General features: G+C 39.1%; 2 protein-coding genes across 9 annotated transcripts in view; one reads left to right on the forward strand and one right to left on the reverse strand.

Annotated features, from left to right (window-relative positions):
- pex1 (peroxisomal biogenesis factor 1) overlaps positions 1–16758 on the forward strand; it is a 92282-nt gene extending 75524 nt beyond the window's left edge. For both annotated transcript variants that reach the window (XM_072575274.1, XM_072575276.1), the window contains exons 21-24: positions 348–578; positions 5605–5802; positions 14518–14648; positions 16462–16758. In XM_072575274.1, coding sequence (XP_072431375.1) covers positions 348–578; positions 5605–5802; positions 14518–14648; positions 16462–16543 — 642 coding nt within the window. In that variant the 3' untranslated portion in view covers positions 16544–16758. The remainder of the gene's footprint in view (positions 1–347; positions 579–5604; positions 5803–14517; positions 14649–16461) is intronic.
- A 2830-nt stretch (positions 16759–19588) lies between these two features.
- The window catches only part of LOC140480429 (protein PALS2-like), a 152635-nt gene continuing 149842 nt past the window's right edge, over positions 19589–22381 (reverse strand). For all 7 annotated transcript variants that reach the window (XM_072575281.1, XM_072575280.1, XM_072575279.1 and 4 more), the window contains one exon: positions 19589–22323. In XM_072575281.1, the coding sequence (XP_072431382.1) occupies positions 22147–22323 (177 nt within the window). In that variant the 3' untranslated portion in view covers positions 19589–22146. The remainder of the gene's footprint in view (positions 22324–22381) is intronic.

Here is a 22381-nt window from a genome sequence, read left to right on the forward strand (position 1 = left end):
TAGGTGAGCTCTGCATCACCTAAAGAAATTTTAAGTTTTGCTGTGCAGAAACTAAACAATGACTACTGTTTTGGTTTTTATTGGCATTTAACACTGCGTCAACAAGTAAATCTTTATATTGTTAATGTGTATATTTTGTATTTTATTTACCTGGTTGATCATACCATTTATAGTTGCTTTTCTTCAAAGATGTGTATTTCACAGGTAGCATTTTTGTACCAGCAAGAATAGTTTTCCAAATGTTAATTAGCATTTTTCCATAATTTATCAATCTGAACAGTGCGATCATATGAGATGGATCAATGTGTAGTGCAGTAACAAAATACAACTTTGCTGCTTTGCTCTAGGATGCTGGTTCAGGTTCCGATAGTGATATGAGTCTATCCTCCATGATCTTCTTGAATCACAGCAATGGTTCTGATGAGTCCACAGGGGATGGAGAAAGATGGTTGGAACAGTCTCCAGTTTATCTGGATACCAGTGAAATATTACCTGACGATCCATGCCCTAACATCTGGCGCCTTTACTTTGGTAGTTCTTATGAATCTGAACTTGGAACTGGAACTTCTTCAGAGCAGGTCAGAATTATTTTATAAATTGGTCTAATTAATAAATCTTAACTTCCTTTGATTACCACCTTGAGGGCTGTTACTATGTTTCAAAACTAAGTTTGCTGTCTGAACCTATGGATTGTCCACAGCAGCAGATGCAGCTGTGGAAAAAATGTTTATTAAAGCAAATTGATTTAATTTAACTATGTTACTTAGTACAATTTATGTATAATGTTATTCATTTTTTTAAGTTGAAAGATTATTGATAATTTGAATCAGGCAGAAAATATTGAAGAAAAACTTTAGATCTAATTTGATGTAGGTATAGTGTAGAGTAATTTGTTTACTTTAGTAAATGCTAAATCAGAATCCACTCATTATATATTGTCAGTACAGAATAAGGTTTATCTAACATTGTAACACAATTCTGTTCAGAATCACTAATCAGCTAAACATCTATTATAGAATCATAGAGATATACACCATTGAAACAGACCCTTTGGTCCAACTCGTCCATGTCCATCAGATATCCTAAATTAATCCAGTCCCATTTGCCAGCACTTGGCCCATATTTTTCCAAACCCTTCCTATTCATATACCCATCCAGATACCTTTTTAAATGCTGTAATTGTACCACCTCCATCACTTCCTCTGGCAACTCATTCCCCACACACACACCACCCTCTGCATGAAAAAGTTGCTCCTCAGGTCCCTTTTGAATCTTGCCCCTCTCCCTTTAAAACTATGCCCATTAGTTTTGGACTCCTCCACTCTAGGGGAAAAAACATGTCTATTTACTCTATCCATGTCCCTCAAGATTTTATTAACCTCTATAAGGTCACCCCTCAGCCTCCAACCCTGGCAACATCCTTGTCATTCCTTTTCAAGTTTCACACTATCCTTCCTATGGCTTAAAGACCAGAATTGCACACAATATTCCAAAAGTAGCCTAACCAATTTCCTGTACAGCTATAACATGACCTCCCAATTCCTACACTCAATGCACTGACCAATTGAGAAAAGCATACCAGATGCCGCCTTCAGTATCCTATCTACCTGCAACTCTATTTTCAAAGAACTATGAATCTGCACTCCACCGTCTCTTTGTTCAACAACACTCCCCAGGACCCGATCATTAAGTGTATAAGCTCTGCTCTGATTTGCCTTTCTAAAATGCAGCACCTCACGTTTACTTAAATTAATCTCCACTGGCCCATCTGATCAAGATCCTGTTGTACTCTCAGGTAACTTTCTTCACTGTCCACTACATCTCCAATTTTGGTGTCATCTGCAAACTTACTAACTGTAGCTCCTATGTTCGCATCCAAATCATTTATATAAATGACGAAAATCAGTGGACCCAGCACCGATCCTTTTGGCACACCACTGGAATCAAGGCCTCAAGTTTGAAAAGCAACCCTCCACCACTGCCCTCTGCCTTTTACCTTTAAACCAGTTCTGTATCCAAATGGCTAGTTCTCCCTATATTCCATGTGATCTCACCATGCTAACCAGCCTATCAGAAGGAACCTTGTCGAATGCCTTACTGAAGTGCATATAGATCTCGTTCACCATTCTGTCCTCATCAATCCTCTTCATTATTTATTGTAGAAACTCAGTCAAGTTAGTGAGACACTATTTCCCACACACAAAGCCATGTTGACTATCCCTAATCAGTCTCCCATTCTTCTTCTGAGTATGGTTTTTGATACAATTGCTTTAGTTGTTCATCTTTGTGTTGTAATTCAGCTAATTTCTCTGAACTAAAAAGATCCAGATTGTTCCTCCACCTGTTCTTGTTACCTTTCTCAATCATTTGATCAAACATAGTTTCTGATAATTGAACTTCAACTTGCTTGTGTTTACTCCTTGATTTCTCCTCCTATTTTCATCTGTGGCTTTGTTACCATAAAGTCTGGAAAAAGTCTCAGGATACACTTGCTATAATACTTCAGTTGCACGATAGTCCACTGGCTTTTCAATCATAGTAGGCATCACTCCCACCTGTGACCCAGCTACCGTCATTACCAAGGATCAACTGTATATCTGGAACAGAGAATTTCTCCATTACGCGTGCCAATACTTCACCACATTTTACCGGACCCTCCAAGCTCACTTCTGTAATGGAAAACTGCTGTTCTCACCATGAATTCCACATATTACCAGCATTTTATTTGGAGTACTCCTTATGAATTATATATCTCATCATCTTTCAACAAGTAATAACTTGTTATCATATCTCTTTTAAATTTTGATTTCTTTAACTGTTCCTCCTAGTATACATGAGTAAACATCACCTCATTCTTTAAAGTAAATTCTTTAAAGAGATCTGACACTTTCTTCTCATCAACCCTTCACCAGTTTGTATGTTCTTTTGCAGCTTCTTAGTTTCCACTGTGCTTTCCTTTACCACCTCAACACTCTTGCTTATCTTGTTTGCCCACACCTATCTTCCTAGTGCTTTTTCTAAACCAGACTATGACTTCATTGGCTTGCTTTATGCAGTGAAAACAACTGAGCTTTTTGACTTCTCTTCCCCCCTCCTATCTTTACTATCTTCAATGAGATCTCCTTTTCCCTTTCCACCTGAGGATTTCTCTTTTCCCCAGTTTCTATCCCTCTCAGATTGAAATTGATGTTGGAAGCCAAATGTTGATTTATGAATCACCTCCATCATCTGCCATTTCTTTTGCTAATCTTGCAGTCTTAACTCTTTGCTCTTCCATATGAGTTCTCACTACTTCAAGAAGTGAATGTTTGAACTCTAAAATAATTGTCTCCCCCAGAGCATCATATGTTTGATCTATTTTCAATGCCGTTAGCCATCTACCAAAATTACTTTTTGATCTTTTCACCTCAGTGCATGTTTGACCAAGGTCCCTCAGAATTCCTGAAACATCTGTAAACTTCTAGTCATTTCTAGTATACACTTAAAATAGCTTTTTTCACCTCATTATACTCCCCAGGTACCTCCTCTGACAGTGATGCAAGCACATTATAAGCTCCACATACCAACTTTGGATCAATAAACCACATGGTTACTGGCCATTTCATTCATTTAGTCATTTTCATAGAACTTAGGCAACACTTGGACATATTTAAACAGATTCCCACCAGGCTTTTAGCTATGATGGGATTGCTTTCCATCACTGTCCTCATTACTACCCCTAACCGTTACCACTTCTACCTTTGCCATTTTAAGTTGACTTTGAGATTTGTCCTAACCTCAAGTTCAAAAACTCACTTTCTGCTTTTCCTCTACTTTCAATCGTATTTCAAACTTTTCATTTCTTTTTCTTAGATTTAGATTACTCAGTGTGGAAACAGGCCCTTCAGCCCAACAAGTCCACACTGACCCTCCAAAGAGCAACCCACCCAGACCCACTGCCCTACATTTACCCCTTCCCCTAACACTACGGGCAATTTAGCATGGTGAATTCACCTAACACCTGCACATTTTTGGACTGTGGGAGGAAACCAGAGCACCCGGAGGAAACCCACGCAGACACGGGGAGAATGTGCAAACTCCACACAGTCAATCGCCTGAGGCGGGAATTGAATCCAGGTCTCTGGTGCTGTGAGGCAACAGTGCTAACCACTGTGCCACCGTGCCGCCCACATGCTGAAGCTGCTTCATTTTCAATTTAATTTTAGCCATTTCTTAAGATTCCAATGGCATGCCTGGCAATTGTAAAAGCTGCATGATTGCTACAATTGTCGACTCCGAAAATGACTTCTTCCACCTCCAGGAAACTGTTAGCATCTGAAAGAGCCTTTGGACACCCTATTCAAACCAACCAAATGCAACACCCACAATAAAAAGCACCAATGCTTGCCACTCACTGCCTTTGAGTCCAATAATCCTACACTCAATATGGAATTAGAGGTTTTGATCAGACAAGAACCTCCAGACACACACACACACACACACACACACACACACCCTTTTGATATTTTATAGGTTGGAGTAAGGTGTTGCATTATAGATATGATTTGATTGGTCCAACTATTCAACATTAAGCAAAACACACTTAATTTTTACACTATTGTTATAATGCAGACAAAATAAAAGTTAAATTATTGGCTTAACTACTACTCTATCAAAATGCTTAACAAAATATTAACTACTGCTAATCAACTGTTCCAATATAGTAACATTGAAGAACATACTCTTGGCATAAGCAAATTTAGAAAAATAAACTGTCTCACAGGCAATTCTCCAACCAAGGAGGTAAAACATGAAAAGAAAGCTCAGCAAGAGGAAGAGGTGCACTACAGCTTCCAAACCGAGCTTCAAGACCCTAGCGACTGCTACTGAAAACTAAAACTTCTGGTTCTATGGGAACTTGACCCCACCCATTCAGGCTGCTTGTATTATGACAATTTTTTTAAAAACCCAAGACCTCACAAGCTGTTTACCCTAGAGGGCTCTGACTAGATTGCTTGGCGCCACTCTCAAACTTCCTTCACAAAAAAAACCCAGGACAAGATACACCTCTGAAAGCTATAGTGTTATCACACCTTCCACCCAGTTTGAGGAGTTTACAATGAGCCAATTGGAAACGCAACAGATCACCTACCCTTCTGTCTTTGAGCAGCAGCCACTCATGTTGTCACAGGCATTTTACATGGTGCTCATGCAGCCTTTGTGTTTGACCAGGATCATTCCTCCACTGACAACATGCAGGATATCCAGGGAAACCTGGAGGTGTTGATTAGAAAGATCCTCACATTCCAAATTGAGGGAAAGGGCTCAATTGACATGTCAGACAAGAACTAGAAACAAATGGAGAAATTCTGCATCTTTCATGTACAGCATTTTTACAGAAATAAATATCAATCATGAAAAATGCTACAGAATCTCTTAGTGTTTGAAGTACAGGAGCAATCTTGGTTTGTTTTAAATTACAAAACAATTAATGCAGATTCATTTTAATGAAAATTACACTATTTACAATTGTAAAATGCATTTTGTTGGCAGTAAAATATTTTGGAAAGTCAGCTACTCCTGAAAGATGCTACGTAAATGCAAGTCTTTTTTTTATTTTGCCAGAACACTCAATGTTTGTCAGGACCAAATTCGATGACTCTTGATCACACTATCACATCTGTTCGGGATACCATATCTTCTCATGCCCCTGCATTTATGACATCATTGCAAGAAGGTTACCAAGAACTTTCTCAAGAGCAAGTGGAGCTTCTACGGTTTGAGCTAAATGTAATTAAAGCAAACACAAGGATAAAGAAAATGGTAATGCTTCTTTATCAGTACAGGATTTCTGTTTTGTTGAGATAGAAACTGTTAATATCACTAATTACCACAGGGACATTCTTGTCTATTTTTGTCATGTGTTGTAATTAATAAGATTTAAAGAATATCTTTTAATGTGCTATACATAGTTCTAAAATTTGATCTTGGACTGTTCTGTGCTGAAAGTTAATGTTATTAGATTTTCTTATCATGTTTTGACACTTGTTTTACTGGTTATAAGGTGGAAACCTCAAGTTTCTGTCAGTGCTACTGTACTAGGATTACTAAGAGTAATTCACAGTGCTTTTTGTTTTAAGTTTGCGGGGTAGCTCCCTCTTAAAGTCAGAGACATATAGCATGGAAAGAGACCCTTTGGTTAGGAATATGGGACTGGGATATCATGGCAATTACAGAAACATGGCTCAGGGATGGACAGGACAGGAAGTTTAATGTTCCAGGATACAAATGCTACAGGAAGGATAGAAAGGGAGGCAAGAGAGGAGGGGGAGGGGCCATTTTGATAAGGGACAGCACTACAGCTGTACGGAGGGAAGGTATTCCTGGAAATACATCCAGGGAATTTATTTGGTGGAACTGAGAAATAAGAAAGGGATGATCACCTTATTGGAATTGTATTATAGACGCCCTAATAGTCAGAGGGAAATTGAGAAACAAATTTGTAAGGAGATCTGTTATCTGTAAGAATAATAGGGTGATTTTAACTTTCCAAACATAGACTGGCGCTGCCATAGTGTTAAGGGTTTAGATTGAGAAGAATTTAAGTGTGTACAAGAAAATTTTCAGATTCAATATGTGGATGTACCTACTAGAGAAGGTCAAGTTTTGGGAAATAAGGCAAAGTGACTGAGAAGTCAGTGAGGGAGCACTTTGGGGCCAGCGAAAATAACACTTATTTTATAAATAGTGATAGAAAGGGATAGACCAGATATAAAAGTTGAAGTTCTAAATTGAAGGAAGGCTAATTTTGATGGTTTTTGTAGATTAGATTACTTACAGTGTGGAAACAGGCCCTTCGGCCCAACAAGTCCACACCGCCCCGCCGAAGTGTAACCCACCCATACCCCTACATCTACATTTACCCCTTACCTAACACTATGGGCAATTTAGCATGGCCAATTCACCTGGCCTGCACATCTTTGGACTGTGGGAGGAAACCGGAGCACCCGGAGGAAACCCACGCAGACACGGGGAGAACGTGCAAACTCCACACAGTCAGTCGCCTGAGGCGGGAATTGAACCACGGTGTTAGGCAAGGACTTTGAGAAGCTGATTGGAGGCAGATGTTCGCACGTAAAGGAATGGCTGGAAACCCACGCAGACACTGGGAGAATGTGCAAACTCCAGAAAGGCAGTCGACCAAGGCTGGAATCGAACCTGGGCCCCTGGTGCTGTGAGGCAGCAGTACTAACCACTGAGCCACGTGTCTCCCCCTTAAGAGGGAAATCAGGAGGGCAGAAAGGGGACATGAGGTAGTTTTGACAAATAGAGTTAAAGAGAATCCAAAGTGTGGTTGCAAATACCTTAAGGACAAAGGGGCAAACTAGGTTCAGATTAGGGCCCCTAAAAGATCGTCAAGGCAACCTTTGTATGGAGCTGCAGGAGATGGGAGAGATACTAAACGAGTGTTTTGGAAAACGACATGGAAGGTATGGAATTAGATTACTTTACAGTGTGGAAACAGGCCCTTCGGCCCAACAAGTCCACACCGACCCGCCGAAGCGCAAACCACCCATACCCCTACATTTACCTGTTACCTAACACTACGGACAATTTAGCACGGCCAATTCACCTGACCTGCACATCTTTGGACTGTGGGAGGAAACCGGAGCACCCAGAGGAAACCCACACAGACACGGGGAGAATGTGTGGAGTTTGCACAGTCAGTCGCCTGAGGCGGGAATTGAACCCGGGTCTCTGGCGCTGTGAGGCAGCAGCGCTAACCACTGTGCCACCGTGCCGCCCAGAATGTAGGGAAATAGATGGTGACATCTTGAAAGATGTCCATACTGTAGAGGAGGAAGTGTTGGATGTCTTGCAACGCATAAAAATAGATAAATCCCTAGGACCTGATCGGTTGTACCCTAGAACTCTGTAGGAAGCTAGGGAAGTGATGACTGGGCGCATTGCTGAGATATTTGTATCATCGATAGTCACCAGTAAGGTGGCGGAAAACTGGAGGTTGGCTAACGTGGTGCCACTGTTTAAGGACAAGCCAGGGAACTATAGACCAGTAAGCTGATGTCGGTGGTGGGCAAGTTCTGAGGGACAGGATGAATATGTTTTGGGAAAGGCAAGGATTGATTAGGGATAGTCAAATGGCTTTGTGTGTGGGAAATCATGTCTCACAAACTTGATTGAGTTTTGTGAAGAAGTAACAAAGAGGATTGATGAGGGCAGAGCAGTAGATGTGATCTATATGGACTTCAGTAAGGCTTTCGACAAGGTTCCCCATGGCAGACCGGTTAGCAAGGTTAGATCTCGTGGAATACAGGGAGAACTAGCCATTTGGATACAGAACTGGCTCAAATGTAGAAGACAGAGGGTGGTGGTGGAGGGTTGTTTCTCAGACTGGAGGCTTGTGACCATTGGAATGCCACAGGATCAGTGCTAGGTCCACTATTTTTCATCATTTATGTAAACTATTTTAATGTGAGCGTAAGAGGTATAGTTAGTAAGTTTGCAGATGACACCAAAATTGGAGGTGTAGTGGACAACAAAGAAGGTTACCACAGATTACAACAGGATCTTGATCAGATGGGCCAATGGGCTGAGAAGTGCCAGATGGAGTTTAATTCAGATAAATACGAGATGCTGCATTTTGAGAAAGCATATCTTAGCAGGACTTATACATTTAATAGTGAGGTCATAGAGAGTGTTGTTGAACAAAGAGACTTTGGAGTACAGGTTCATAGCTCCTTGAAAGTGGAGTCGCAGTTAGATAGGATAGTGAAGAAGGCATTTGGTATGCTTTCCTTTATTGGTCAGAGTACTGAGTACAGGAGCTGGGAGGACATGTTGCAGCTGTACAGGACATTGGTTAGGCTACTGTTGGAATATTGCATGCAATTCTGGTCTCCTTCTTATTGGAAAAATGTTGTGAACCTTGAAAGGGTTAGGAAAAGATTTACAAGGATGTTACCTGGGTAGGAGGATTTGAGCTACAGGGAGAGGATGAATAGGCTGGGGCTGTTTTTCCTGGAGCGTCAGAGGCTGAAGGGTGACATTATAGAGGTTTATAAAATCATGAGGGACATGGATAGGATAAATAGGCAAAGTCTTTTTCTCTGGGGTGAGGCAAGTCCTGAACTAGAGGGCATAGGTTTAGGGTGAGGGGGAAAAGATATAAAAGAGACATAAGAGGCAATTTTTTCCACGCAGAGGGTGGTGTGTGTATGGAATGAGCTGCCAGAGGAAGTGGTGCAGGCTAGTACAATTACAAAATTTAAAAGGCATCTGATGGGCATACGAATAAGGAGGGTTTGGAGGGATATGGGCCAGGTGCTAGCAGGTGGGACTGGTTTAGGTTGGGATATCTGGTCGGTGTGGACAGGTTGGACCGAAAGGTCTGTTTCCATGCTGTACATCTCTATGACTCTATAACTGGTCCGTGTTGACCATGTTCCCAAAACCAAACTAGTCCCACTTGCCTGTGGTTTGGCCCATATCCCTCCAAACCTTTCCCATTGATTACTTATCCAAATGTCTTTTAAATGCTTTTCTTTGAACACAACTTAAACTAGAAAACTGAAAATGAGAGAACATATGGACACAGCTCCATACATTTCCACTGCATACATCAGCCTATCATTCAGAAAATCATTGTTTTGAATCCTTGTTCTGACCTTTGGCAATTGAAAAAGGTCAGTTGGCTGGGTGTCATTCAGATTAAATTGCTTCATGAATTTCTAGTTAGTCAGATTGAAGACATTTGAAACTCCCCTCTCTATTGGTTCTTTGTTGTTTAATTTGAATTTGTGGATCAACCAACTCGGTTTGATCACTGATACTGTTAAAGGCTTAAAATGTTTACATTGTTATAGTTTATTTGGTTCAGCAACCTTGCGATCCCAAGTGGAATCACATCACAAGAGTTAACTATGTTAATGTATATCACAGAAATAATTTCAAGCACATTTGAGAGATTTTTGTACACTAAATACTTAAGAATTGCCTGAGCTTACCATTCCGGTCCATAGATTTTTGTTCAAAAGCACGAATGTCTTAAAAATTAATCAATATAGAATAACTTGGTCATGTGTATCATTCCTGAACACTAAATACTATTGCAGAAAAAGGCAGGGTTATTTTTTAATTAAGATGACTTTTTTAATACATGTGTAGGATGTGAGCATTGCTGGCTCGCTAGCATTTATTGCCTGTCCCTAGATGCCCTTGGGAAGGTGACGGTAAGCTGCCTTCTTGAACTGCTGCAGACTATGTACTGTAGATTCACCTACAATGCCATTCAGGATGGTATTCCAGGATTATGACCCAGTGATAATGAAGGAACAGCAATATACTTGCAACTCTAGATGAGTAGTTTGGCTGGAAACTTGCAGGTGGTAGTGCTCCCATGTATTGGCTGCCCTTGTCCTTCTAGATGTAAGTGATCAGGGTTTGGAAGTTGCTGTATGAGGATCTTTGGTGAATTTCTTGTATATAGCACATAATGTCAGTCGTGCAGGGACTGGGTGTTTTGTGGATGTGGTACCAATCAAGCAATCCGTTTTGTCCTGGATGGTGTCAAATCTGTTGAATGTTATCACCACACCCATCCAGACATAGGTAACCTTCTGTCGTATTCCTGACTTGTGCCTTGTAGATTATGTACGTGCTTTGGGGAGTCAGAAGTTAGTTACATGCGACAGTATTCCTGGACTCTGACCTGCTTCTGTAACCACTGTGTTTATGTGATGGGTCTGTTTGAGTTTCTGGTCAAGGCTAACCACAAGGATATTCATAATGGGAGATTCAGATGGTGAAACAATTGAATGTCAAGGGTAATGGTTAGATTGTCTCTTCCTGATGATGGTCATAACCTGGCATTTGCCACTTATTACCCCAAGCCTTGATTTTGTTCAGAGCTTATTGCATTTGAACATGGACTGCTTCTGTATCTGAGCAATTGCGAATGGAGCTGAACATTTGTGCAATCAGCAAACAACCCACTTCACACGTTATAACGGAGGGAAGGTCGTCAGTGAAGCAGCTGAAATCACTAATGTTCAACGGCCATCTTTCTATCTCCCAGGTATGATCCCAACTAATGGAGAGTTTGCCCCGATACCCAGATTCCAACTTTGCTATGGCTTCTTGATTCCATGTTGTTGTCAAATGCAGCTTCGATGTCAAGAGCTGTCACTCACTCCTCAGATCTGGATTCAGCTCTTTTGTTCATATTTGAACCAAGGCTGAAATGAGGTCAGGAGTTGAGTGGCCCTGATGGAACCCAAACCAGGCACCAGTGAGCAGGTTATTGCTGAGTAGGTGCTATTTGATAGCACTACTGATTACACCTTCCATCATCCATCATTTTACTGATGGTTAAGAGTAGATTGATGGGGTGGTAATTGGCAAGATTGGATTTGTAAAGTTGTAACTGTACAATAAGAGCTTGGTTAGGGGAGTGGCAGATTCTAGAGCACAAGTCTTCAGCACTATTCCTAGAATATTGTCAAGTCCCACAGCCTTTGCAGTTTTCAGTGCCTCCGCACGTTTCTTGATATCACATGGAGTGAATCAAATGGGCTGAAAGGACTACTGGAGGAGGCTGCAGTAGATCAATCAGTTGGCACTTCTGCCTGAAGATTACTACGAATGCTTAGTTAAAAATCACACAACACCAGGTTATAGTCCAACAGGTTTAATTGGAAGCTGGTTCCAATTAAACATGTTAGACTATAACTCGGTGTTGTGTGATTTTTAACTTTGTACACCCCAGTCCAACACCGGCATCTCCAAATCATGACTACGAATGCTTAAGTCTTATTGTTTGCACTGTTTAATTGGAAATTTCCATCATTGAGAATGAGTATGTTTGTGGAGTTGCCTCCTCCAGTGAATTAGTTGTTCATCACAATTCACAACTGGATAGGGCAGGGCTGCAGAGCTTAGATCTGGTCTTTTTAGTTGTGGGATCATTTTAGCTGTATCGCTTGCTGCTTACACTGTTTGACATGCTTTCACCAGGTTGAGACCTCATTTTTAGGTTTGCTTGGTGCTGCTTCTAACATGTCCTCCTGTACACACTATTGAACCAGATTGATTCCCCTTGCATGATTGTAATGGTTGAGTGGGGAATATATTGAGCCATGAGGTTGCAGATTGTGCTGGAGTCCGATTCTGCTGTTGGCCCACAGTACCTTATGAATGCCCAGTCATGAGTTGGATGTGTTCAAAGTCTGTCCCATGTGGCACACAACACAATGAGAAGGTGAAGTCTTTGACTCCACAACGACTGTGCAATGGTCACTCCCACAGACAGATGCATCTGAAGCTGACAGATTGGTAAGGATGAGGTCAAGTATGTTTTTCCCTTTGGTTCGCTCACCACCTGCCACAGATTCAGGACAGCAGCTATGTCCTTTAGGACCTGACCAGCGCGATCAATAGTGTTGCTGAGCCACTTGATGGAGGACATTGAAATTCTTCATCCAGAGTACATTTTGCACTCTTGCCACCCTCCATGCTTTCACCAAGTATTGTTTAATGTGGAACAGAACAGATTTATCCACGGAAGGAGGACAGTACGTGGTAACCAAAAGGAGGTTTCCTTTCCCATGTTTAACCTGAGGCCACGAGACTTCATGGGGCCTGGGGTCAATGTTGAGGACTCCAAGGAAAACTCTGTCATCTCTGCTAGGTCTCATCTTTTGGCAGGATAGGACATATCCATGAAAGTGTTGGTGGTGAAATTTGGAATTACGAATATAATAACTGGTATGAACATTGATTTTTGTAATATTGTAAAATGTTAATTCACCCATGGGCTATGGACATCGCTGGCTGGCCAGTATTTTAGATTAAATTAGATTACAAACAGGCCCTCGGCCCAACAAGTCCACACCACCCCGCCGAAGAGCAACCCACCCATACCCCTAACCTAACACTACGGGCAATTTGCATGGCCAATTCACCTGACCTGCACATCTTTGGACTGTGGGAGGAAACCGGAGCACCCGGAGGAAACCCACGCAGACACGGGGAGAATGTGCAAACTCCACACAGACAGTCGCCTGAGACGGGAATTGAACCCGGGTCTCTGGCGCTGTGAGGCAGCAGTGGTAACCACTAAGGCCTACAATGTGTGGTCCTATGCCATTTGGCCCATTGAGTCCACACCAATCCACTGAAGAGCATCCCATCCGGTCCCTGTAACCCTGCATTTCCCATGGCTAACCCACCTAACTTGCACATCTTTGGACTGTGGAACAAAATCGGAGCACCCAGAGGAAACACTCTTAGACACTGGGCGAATGTGCAAACAGTGGAATCGAACTCTGGTCCCTGGTGCTGTGAGGCAGCAATACTAACCACTGAATCACAGGACTGCCACGTTCCCAATTCCTAGTTGCTCTTGTAAACTGCCACTTTGAATTACTGCAGTCTACATGCCTTTAGGTTGACCCACAATGTCCTTGCGCAGGGAATTCTAGGATTTTGACCCAGTACCAGTTAAGGAATGGCAATATATTTCCTAGTGAGGGTGCTAAGTGACTGGCTGCCTTCTAGAAAGATGTGGCTTTGTAAGGTATTGTCTAAGGATCTTTGGTGAATTTGTGCAGTGCATCTTGTAGATAGTACACACTGCTGTTACTGAACATCAATGGTGGAGAGTGAATGCTTATTATGCAGTACCCATCAAGCAGGTTACTTTGTCCTGGATAGAATCAATCTTGTGCTGTAGTTGCAATCATTCAGACACATGGGGAGTCAGGATGTGAATTATACACCATGATATTACTAGCCTCTCACCTGCTTGTAGCCACTGTTTATGATCAATGGTAACTCAATAGGGGGGAATTCAGAGCTAGTAATATCACTGAATGTAAAGGGATGGTAAGATAGTCTGTCTCTTATTGGTGATGTTCATTGTCTGACATTTATGTGGAGCAAATGTTGCCACTTGTCAGCCGAAGCCTGGTTATTGTCATGATGTTGTTGCATTTTAAGTGTTGCCTTTTAATTTTTGAGATTGCAATCACCAAAGTTAGAGCCATGCTAGAGTGCCATCAACAGCCGCCCCTTTACAGATGTGAATTACATGTTTAGAAGATTAGTTTATTGTGAACGAATATGCTGAAAGGTTCACTTCTGTGCATTTGATGGATACAGGCTTGAAATAGATCATCGTAGAAATTGAAATAATTTCTTTCAATGAACCAATTGAAGAAATACCAGGGTTGCTGTGACTATATAACTGTCAATCTTTAGCAATCTGGCTGTCTCCCGATTACAGTACTTATTTTTAATATCTATTTCAACATAAGGTAGCTTTTGAAAAAAGGATTATTTTGTAATGAAATTACCTACAGATCAACTAGACTATTTTTATTCTGCAGATTTATATAATTGTTTATGGTACCTTACCATTTGTTTTTCTAACATTGCAAAGAACAATGATAGAGCCAAGTTTTTTTTCCAAAAAAGCCAAGCAATCCTCCGTTTTGTTCTATGATTTTTTTTTCATTCCAGGAGGGTCCTTCCCACAATCAGTCAGGACCCGTAAACTCTTCACAATTTATTTGTCAATCCCACCTACTGACAGCATTGACAAATACAAGACCTTCTATCAGTCAGCAAGAATGGTGCAACTTTGTAGAACTGTGAGTAGAAATTCTTGCTAAATCAAAGGTGAATTTTATGCAAATATTTAGATAAATCATTCCAATGAAGATTCTGTAATATTGTTTTCAATATGGGGAAATTGCATTTATAATTCCATAATTTTTTAAATCCGTGAATATCCAAAATCCTGCAAAATTTTAAAAATAAAGCACTATTGGATTGTGAACAGATTTGGGCCATCTTAAGTAACATAGAAAACCTAAAGCTGCTTTCCAAACAGCATTGTTAGAAACACCCCGAGGACTGCAGTTGTTCAAGGTGACAGCATACTGTCATTTCTGTTGGGCGGTAAATGCTGGCTCAGCCAACCACACCTACATCTCTATTAAAAAATTTAAATAAACTTGAAGGGTTCATGGAGAGCTGAATGTCACCAGCATATAGTCAGAAACATGTGTAGTTTGTGGTAAGCATGGGTGGCAGCATTTAGATAAGTTGTGGAAGTGGGAAGATGAGCCATTGCAGATGACTGAGGTTAATAGTGGATAACTAAGAGAGGAACTAAATGAGTGCAATTCAACCCAGCTGAATGAGGAGAATAGTGTTACCAAATATGACAGAAGCTGACAAATTATTTCAGGGCTTTGGGTAAACATGAAAACGTGTTTGGAAGGATTCAGATGCGACATTCTGGGAAAAATTCATCTCTATTTATTTAGGAAGTGACAACATGTGCAAGGAGGTTTGGAAGTAGAGTAGTAAATTGCCAGGGTAGAGAGGGCAAACTTAAATAGTGGACTTTGGTCAGTGTATTTAGTTGCTCCTTAAATCTCCCTCCAATGTTTTTGTTAGCTTCTGCACCCATAATGTTTGAATTAAGAGTGTAAAAGAGTGTGGAGAACAGTTAAGAAAATGGAGTTGAGACTAAAGGCAAGGCCAAATCAGCCACATGAAGCGTTACATCAAATGTTATCTTTTCCATTAACTCTCATTTCCTATGACTCAACACTTATCATCTTTGTTTATTCTTAAGCAATTACTTGCTCTATTCAATTTATTAACTTGTGTATAATCTTGGAAAATTATACAAAAGGTTGTCTCTGAAGGTTGGGTGAATAGCAAATTGCAAATTTAAAGAGAGGAATTATTTATCAATCAGCAGTAAACTATTTGATTAACATTTAGTCATCACTGCCTGAGCACATTACTAATGAAATAAAGCAAGTACTCCAGTAAGCATGCAAAATGAAACTGGATTATGAAATTACTAAACAAACTCAGTTAGCTAACATTTCTAAAATGCATCAAATATTGTTGAGATTTTTGAGAAATGTTTGTTTTGAATTTGGGTTATGGGTATTTTCAAGTTTAGATTGAAATGTATTTGAATTCAGCTTTAACTTCTGGATTATTTCTCTTGACAATGTATTAAAACAAATTCAAGTCACTCAACAGCTGCATTAGCTATAAAAGGCCATAAATTTCCAAAATCCAATTTCAAATACTTTATATTTTTTTAAAAAAGTGAAAGGTAAGATGTGTTTTTTTTTCCCCTCAGCCATATGGCTATCTCAAATTTATATTCCACTGATCACCATTTTGGATGGTTCAAAATGAAATTTATTAATCCATTTCAAGAAATTAGAAACATTCTGTTGATATGATGTAAGATTGAGAACCTCTCTAGTATTATTGATGAATCAGATATGGTTTAAAATAATCTTTTAAGAACTAATTTGAGAATTTTACTTTATGCATAAAGTTCTGTCTGGGCAGAGGTGTTTGTCTTAAAAACCTGGCATCCTCCAACAATACATGAACATTAATAGCTTTGCCTTTGTTTTTTTTAAGGTATGATGGTTTTCAAAAATCTCGAGGCACTAAGAAGCAGAGTGGAGTCATTAAGGCTGGACAGAGAGTCACCTTGGCATAAGTAATTTCCTTTTGAAAAATGGCAAAGTCAAATCAAATCTGTTGCACAATCCTTTATTTGATTCAAAAATATATAATGGCTTCTGGTCCACTTCACACAATATTAATCTTAATCTTTTACATTATTATGTTTGCAACTGTGATTAAAGCATTATGGTGAACTTAAAGTTAATGTAAAAAAATGTACTTTAAAGGACTAATTCAAATTGATTTGTATTTTTGTTTTAAAAAGTAATAAATGCTTTCACTTTACTGTCTCAGCCATTTAAATTGAAATATTCAGAGCAGATTCCAATGACAGTGGTACAGGAAGAGCTTTGCAGCTAATCACTTACTCAAAATTTCATGAGGTTAGGCAATGTTTATCCTTTCATAAGTTGTTTAAATATGGCCCACTAGTCAATGCTGCCATTCCAAAAATCTAATATGAAATTAACCTTCGAACATTTGGAATTAAGTCTGGAATTCTCACATGTTGTTGAGAAGCAACAGGCTCTGAATCTCAAATGCTTTATAGTACTATAATTACCTCAAGTCACCTTCAAAGAAATTGAACCAAGCTATAAATATTACTTTGAAACTTGTGTATAATAATTTTTAGTTTGTAGGTATAAGTAGAGTGAATAGTCAAGCTCTTTTTTCCCTAGGGGTGGGGGAATCCAAAGCTAGAGCACACAGGTCTGTTTGAAATTTTTCCACTTAGGTTTAAGGTGAGGGGGCAACTTCTTCCACACACAGGGTGGTGCATGTATGGAATGAGTTGCAAGAGGAAGTGGAGGAGGCTGGTACAATAACAGCATTTAAAAGGCATCTGGATGGGTGTATGAATAGGAAGGATTTAGAGGAATATGGGCCAAATGTTGGGAAATGGGATTAGATTCATTTAGGATACCTGGTCAACATAGATGAGTTGGACTGAAGGGTCTGTTTCCATGTTGTACAACTTTGATTCTACTGGAAGTGAAGTTGCTTTTAAAGTTCATTGCTTCAGCATCTTGCATTTAAGTGTTCTTTTCTGGATGGGGGGAAAAAATTTTCAAATCAAATACTTCCCAGTAACAATTTCTAAAATAGGGCTAACAAGTGCCAGAATCCATATCAAATTATTTAATGTGCCTAATCTTAATTTCAGGTAGCCAAAGATACACCCAAGGGCCACATTTATACAGCCATAGTTGCATTTAGTGCACATATATCTTGTGTTGGTTATCTGACCATATATAGGATGAAATTCAGCACCTACGAATAGTCTTGTGCCTTTTCACCTTTTGGGAACATCTAGATAATAACAAAACATTTGTTGCTTGAAAGTTGCCAGTTGTATTCACCTGTTTTTATCTGCCAGTCTTTATCCATACCAGTTTAGTTTCTTTGAAAATAGCTTTTCCCAATCAATATCCCATATTCCAGTATCTTGATTATTCCCTAATATTTTTCATGGAAATTAATCATTGTGGTCACTGTGATGCTCTCCTGACTATTGCTATTTATTCAAGTACTTCCTCGCTGTTGCAGTATTTCGAGGGCCATGAATTGTCTTTTACAGCCTACCCCAATCACCAGAACTGTCCTCCTTTTTCTCTTTCATTTCTACTAGTCCCATTCACCCAACTTCTTCAGAAATGTTCATGGTCTATGTCTGATTTATTTTTACCACCTGTCTCAAACTAATATTACTTACTGTACATTTACATTTTAGAAATCATTCTATTTGTTGTCTATTTAAGTTCACCACATTGGCTCAAACTTATTTTGACTTCAGCTTCAATTTAGAGGTTTCCTTCACAACAAATTGAAACAGTTGATTTTTAGGACAGCCTAACAGTGGCATCACAGTTTTTCTTTTAAGATTGATAAGCTTATCAGATTTTTCCAAAAAAAGTATAGTGAGAGCTTTGTGGAGTTCATTACCCCATCACTGATCCTCCTATACACATTCAAATCACTATTCAACAGTCCACTGTTTCCTTCCAGGATAGTCATCCTTTTGATTTCTTAACTGGAACAGCGAACAGAACGTCTACTCTAATCTAATTATCTACTGAATAGAATTTCAGACTGGCATTGCCATTCCTCCTCTCTCAACTTTGGAACCAGGCATGTTCATTTCCTGGGCCTAGCCACATCTGTTGTATACATTATATTATTCTATGAAAAATGATATTAACTAAATTCCTTTTATACTTTTCATGTAGTGTATAGCAGTCTTTTTCAGATTCTTTGTTTTGACTGGTTCTTTACAAAATTCGTGATTCTCTTTACTTTTCCTATGTACCTTGAACTTTCTATTCCCTATCATCAGTCCACACATTCACTCAGCAATGGTTACTCACCCAGTGACAGCACAAGGCCATAGAGTTTCAGCTTAACTTGTCAACTTTGTGCAAAACAATATTTCACTAGACCAGATAAATGAATTACTTTCTTTCATCATTTCTCCTTTTTATTTCCATAATGAATATATCACACAGTCTAAAGATCAAATGCCTGAGCATTACCTTCATATTACTGGAATTGCTTTGCAGGGCTTAGTGATTAGCACTGGTGCCTCATAGCACCAGAGACCTGGATTTGATTCCAGCTGTAGAGTTTGCACATTCTTCATGTCTGTAAGGGTTTCCTCATGGTGCTCTGGTTTCCTCCCACAGTCCAAAGATAGATGTGTTAGCCATGGGAAATGCCGCTTTATAGGGATAGGGTAGTAAGATAGGTCTGGGGTAGGATGCTTGAGAGTCCGTGTGGACTTGTTGACTGAATAGCCTGCTTCTACAGTGTGACAATTCTATGATTTTTTTTGTTGTTTACAGCATTCATTATAAACAATTGCAATCATCATGTCCTCTCCAACAGAGCCTGGGCCTCTTACAAGACTTTTGAACCGGATCATTAATACACATATAGTAGGATTTGTTTGCACTGCTAACCTTCACTCACACCCTTACAAGCAGAGGGCCTGAAAGAACCTTCATTCATTCATTCATTCATAAATCTTGTTCCTCAGGTAACTACAATGAAACACATTATAAGCTTCAATTTAACTACATGGTAACAACTGCAATTTCTTCGTCATTTATTCTTTTTGCAGCAGTGGACTGTCATTATAGCTTAGTTAACAAGCTTTTTTTGTTTTTAGTTTCATGGGGTAATAAACATGGTGAATGCACAAAAGCAAGATGAGTTTTGAAAATCGTGAATGCCCAAGTTCATCTGAACCATACCAATGACGGGAAAGGGCAAAGAATGAGAAACGTACAAACAGCAAGACAGGAAGCAACCTCAAAATTAAAAAAAAACAACTTTACAATTTAAAAGTAAATTGACAAAAATGCCACAACACAGAATAAACTCATCAATAACAATCACGAGCACAATTCATTGACAAAATATTTTAAAGTAACTAGCTAAAGTTGTCAAACACATTATTATGCTTAATAGCACAACTAAAACAAATCAAACAAAATACAAATACTGGAATTTTTGAAATACTAAAATAGTCATGTGTAAACTTTGTTCGAAGAGTGAAAGCTTTCCATTTCTCCTCCTTTCACTGGTTTCATGTTAAATATCTAAAGACCTAGCAAGAGGCAATAAGTTACTTAACAGTTCTAGTAGCAACAGAGAATGTAAAAAAGGTTTCATTTTATAACAAATCCCATAGTTGCAAAACTTTTTTTAAAAAATCAGGAATAATCTAATCTGCCAAAGGAAGTTGTAAGAAAGCTATAAATATTGAGGGCAATCCATGGAACCCAGAAATGGTTGAATAACCTCCTCAAATTAATTGTTGGGATAAATGTGCTGCGTTGTCTTCATTTCAGTGGAGTTGTACACAGTCAATGGAGAACATAAAGCTGCAGTCTATTCCATTCAAGTTTGTAACATTTTGGAAGCTCAAGTTAATTTCAATTAACAGCCACTGACGAAACTAGAAAAAGTAGTTTAAAGGTGTATAGCATTAGAAAGGGAGATGTGGATCAGTATTTGTTCTAAGGAAACTCAATTTTAAAAATTAACTCAAATCACATTCTATGGAGAAGCAGCTATAGAACCAATCTTTGCAATAAATATTGCAGCAAGGCTGGAATTATTTAAGGATGTCAAAATCAACAAGCAAAAGTGAGCAAATTAAGATCCAACTTACAATCCGACTGAAAAGTGAGATGAATTAATTAAAGGAACATAGAGTTTGGTGGGCATTGGAAAACCTTGTTTGAAGAACTTGACTATGTCAGACAAAGAGATTGGTGGGTGAGTGGGGAAGTAATAACAAGTAATTTAAACGCTGTATAGGGGTGGTAAACTCTGGATTTAATTTTGCAAGGTCACACAATTAGCCAACTTTCTCATTACATTGAAGGAAATCCTGTCAAACTAATTATAGGATGAGAGAAGCTTAGTGTCCTTATGGGAACGAATGAAGATCCGGATTCAAATCTCTCAATGATTTCTACTTCATCACAGGCCAGCGATCGAAAAACAAACGTTAATCAGGTAAACACCATCGGCCTAAGTAAATGGGAGAAACTAAAAAGGTATGCTGGGCATGACCCAGGAATGATGTTAATAATCTGCATTGGATAGTGATTGCAGCTTTGATATGACTGGGAATATCAATACGTCTCATTACTAGCACAAGGCTTTCTTACAAAGCACTGTGGGACATTTTAATATATTAAAGACACTATCCCAGCAACAGCGTGCAATTATATAAAGTGTGAAAAGTAATGCAAACTGCCAGTTTGACACAGTATACTTGAGGATATTGATTAGTATGGGGATCAAGGATTAGGAGAATGGGGTTGAGAATCATATTAGCCACAATTGAAGGGAATAGCTGACTCAATGGGCTGAATGGCCTAATTCTGCTCCTATATCTTAAGGTCTTCTGGATAAACTAATGTTCTGATTATTTTCACAGCAGGAGTTATCCAACACACAATTTAGAGCTGAATGATGCAGTGCAAAGTTGAAGGTATTTAAGCTGGAACGTAAAATAAAAATCCAGATTGGCAGCATGGGACCCCTGACATCAGGTTTATACATATGTAGAATCGCATTATATACTCTAGGAATAGACCAAAGCTGTGTTTTATGCCCATTCATTAACGCAGTCTCACCATATCAAACTCCTGATTCCATCATTCTGCAACCAATGCAGAAACACTATATTATACATCAAGCTGATGCAAAGCTTCAGTTAACATATAACTTTGTGGCTATTTACAGCTTTGGAATCTGAAAAAAATCTTTATCTTGCATCAAAATCCTTAGAACTTGGATACGCATCTGTAAACTAGGCATTTGAAGGCAAAAATGAAAAAGGTTTTTCTTGCAACTTATTTTCCTTCACTTGATATGTATGGATACAAAGACCATTTGTAAAAAGTTAGAAAAATTAAAATAAATTACATTTATAAGAACACTTTTCCTTCAGTTATTTATATAAAAAGCCAAAATAGTGTACTATAAACAGAACCTACAAAGAATATAAAGGCATGTCATACAACAGAGCTTTCCTGCCTTTGCATCTGATGTCTTCTGCTGTGTCGCTATCCAACTTTCTATGTATTCACAGACCAAAATATGGTTTAATCTTCAATTTTACTAGTATACCCAATTAACTGGGACCCACTGTGGTTCTATAAAGAGCTTCTCTATTGCAGTCTGTAACTTCTGAAAAGCTTTGTCCAAATTATCATTGACAATGGTCAAATCAAAGTAGTGGCTATATGCTCGCTGAATTCGAGCACTTTCATCGACTGTCTTTTTCAAGTCTGTATCCTGTAGACAAACAAGTAGAAAATTAATGTATGGAGAATAAGACATTTACATGTAAGTA

The sequence above is a fragment of the Chiloscyllium punctatum genome, chromosome 8, assembly GCF_047496795.1.
Source record: "Chiloscyllium punctatum isolate Juve2018m chromosome 8, sChiPun1.3, whole genome shotgun sequence".
NCBI classification, from domain to species: Eukaryota; Metazoa; Chordata; class Chondrichthyes; order Orectolobiformes; family Hemiscylliidae; genus Chiloscyllium; species Chiloscyllium punctatum.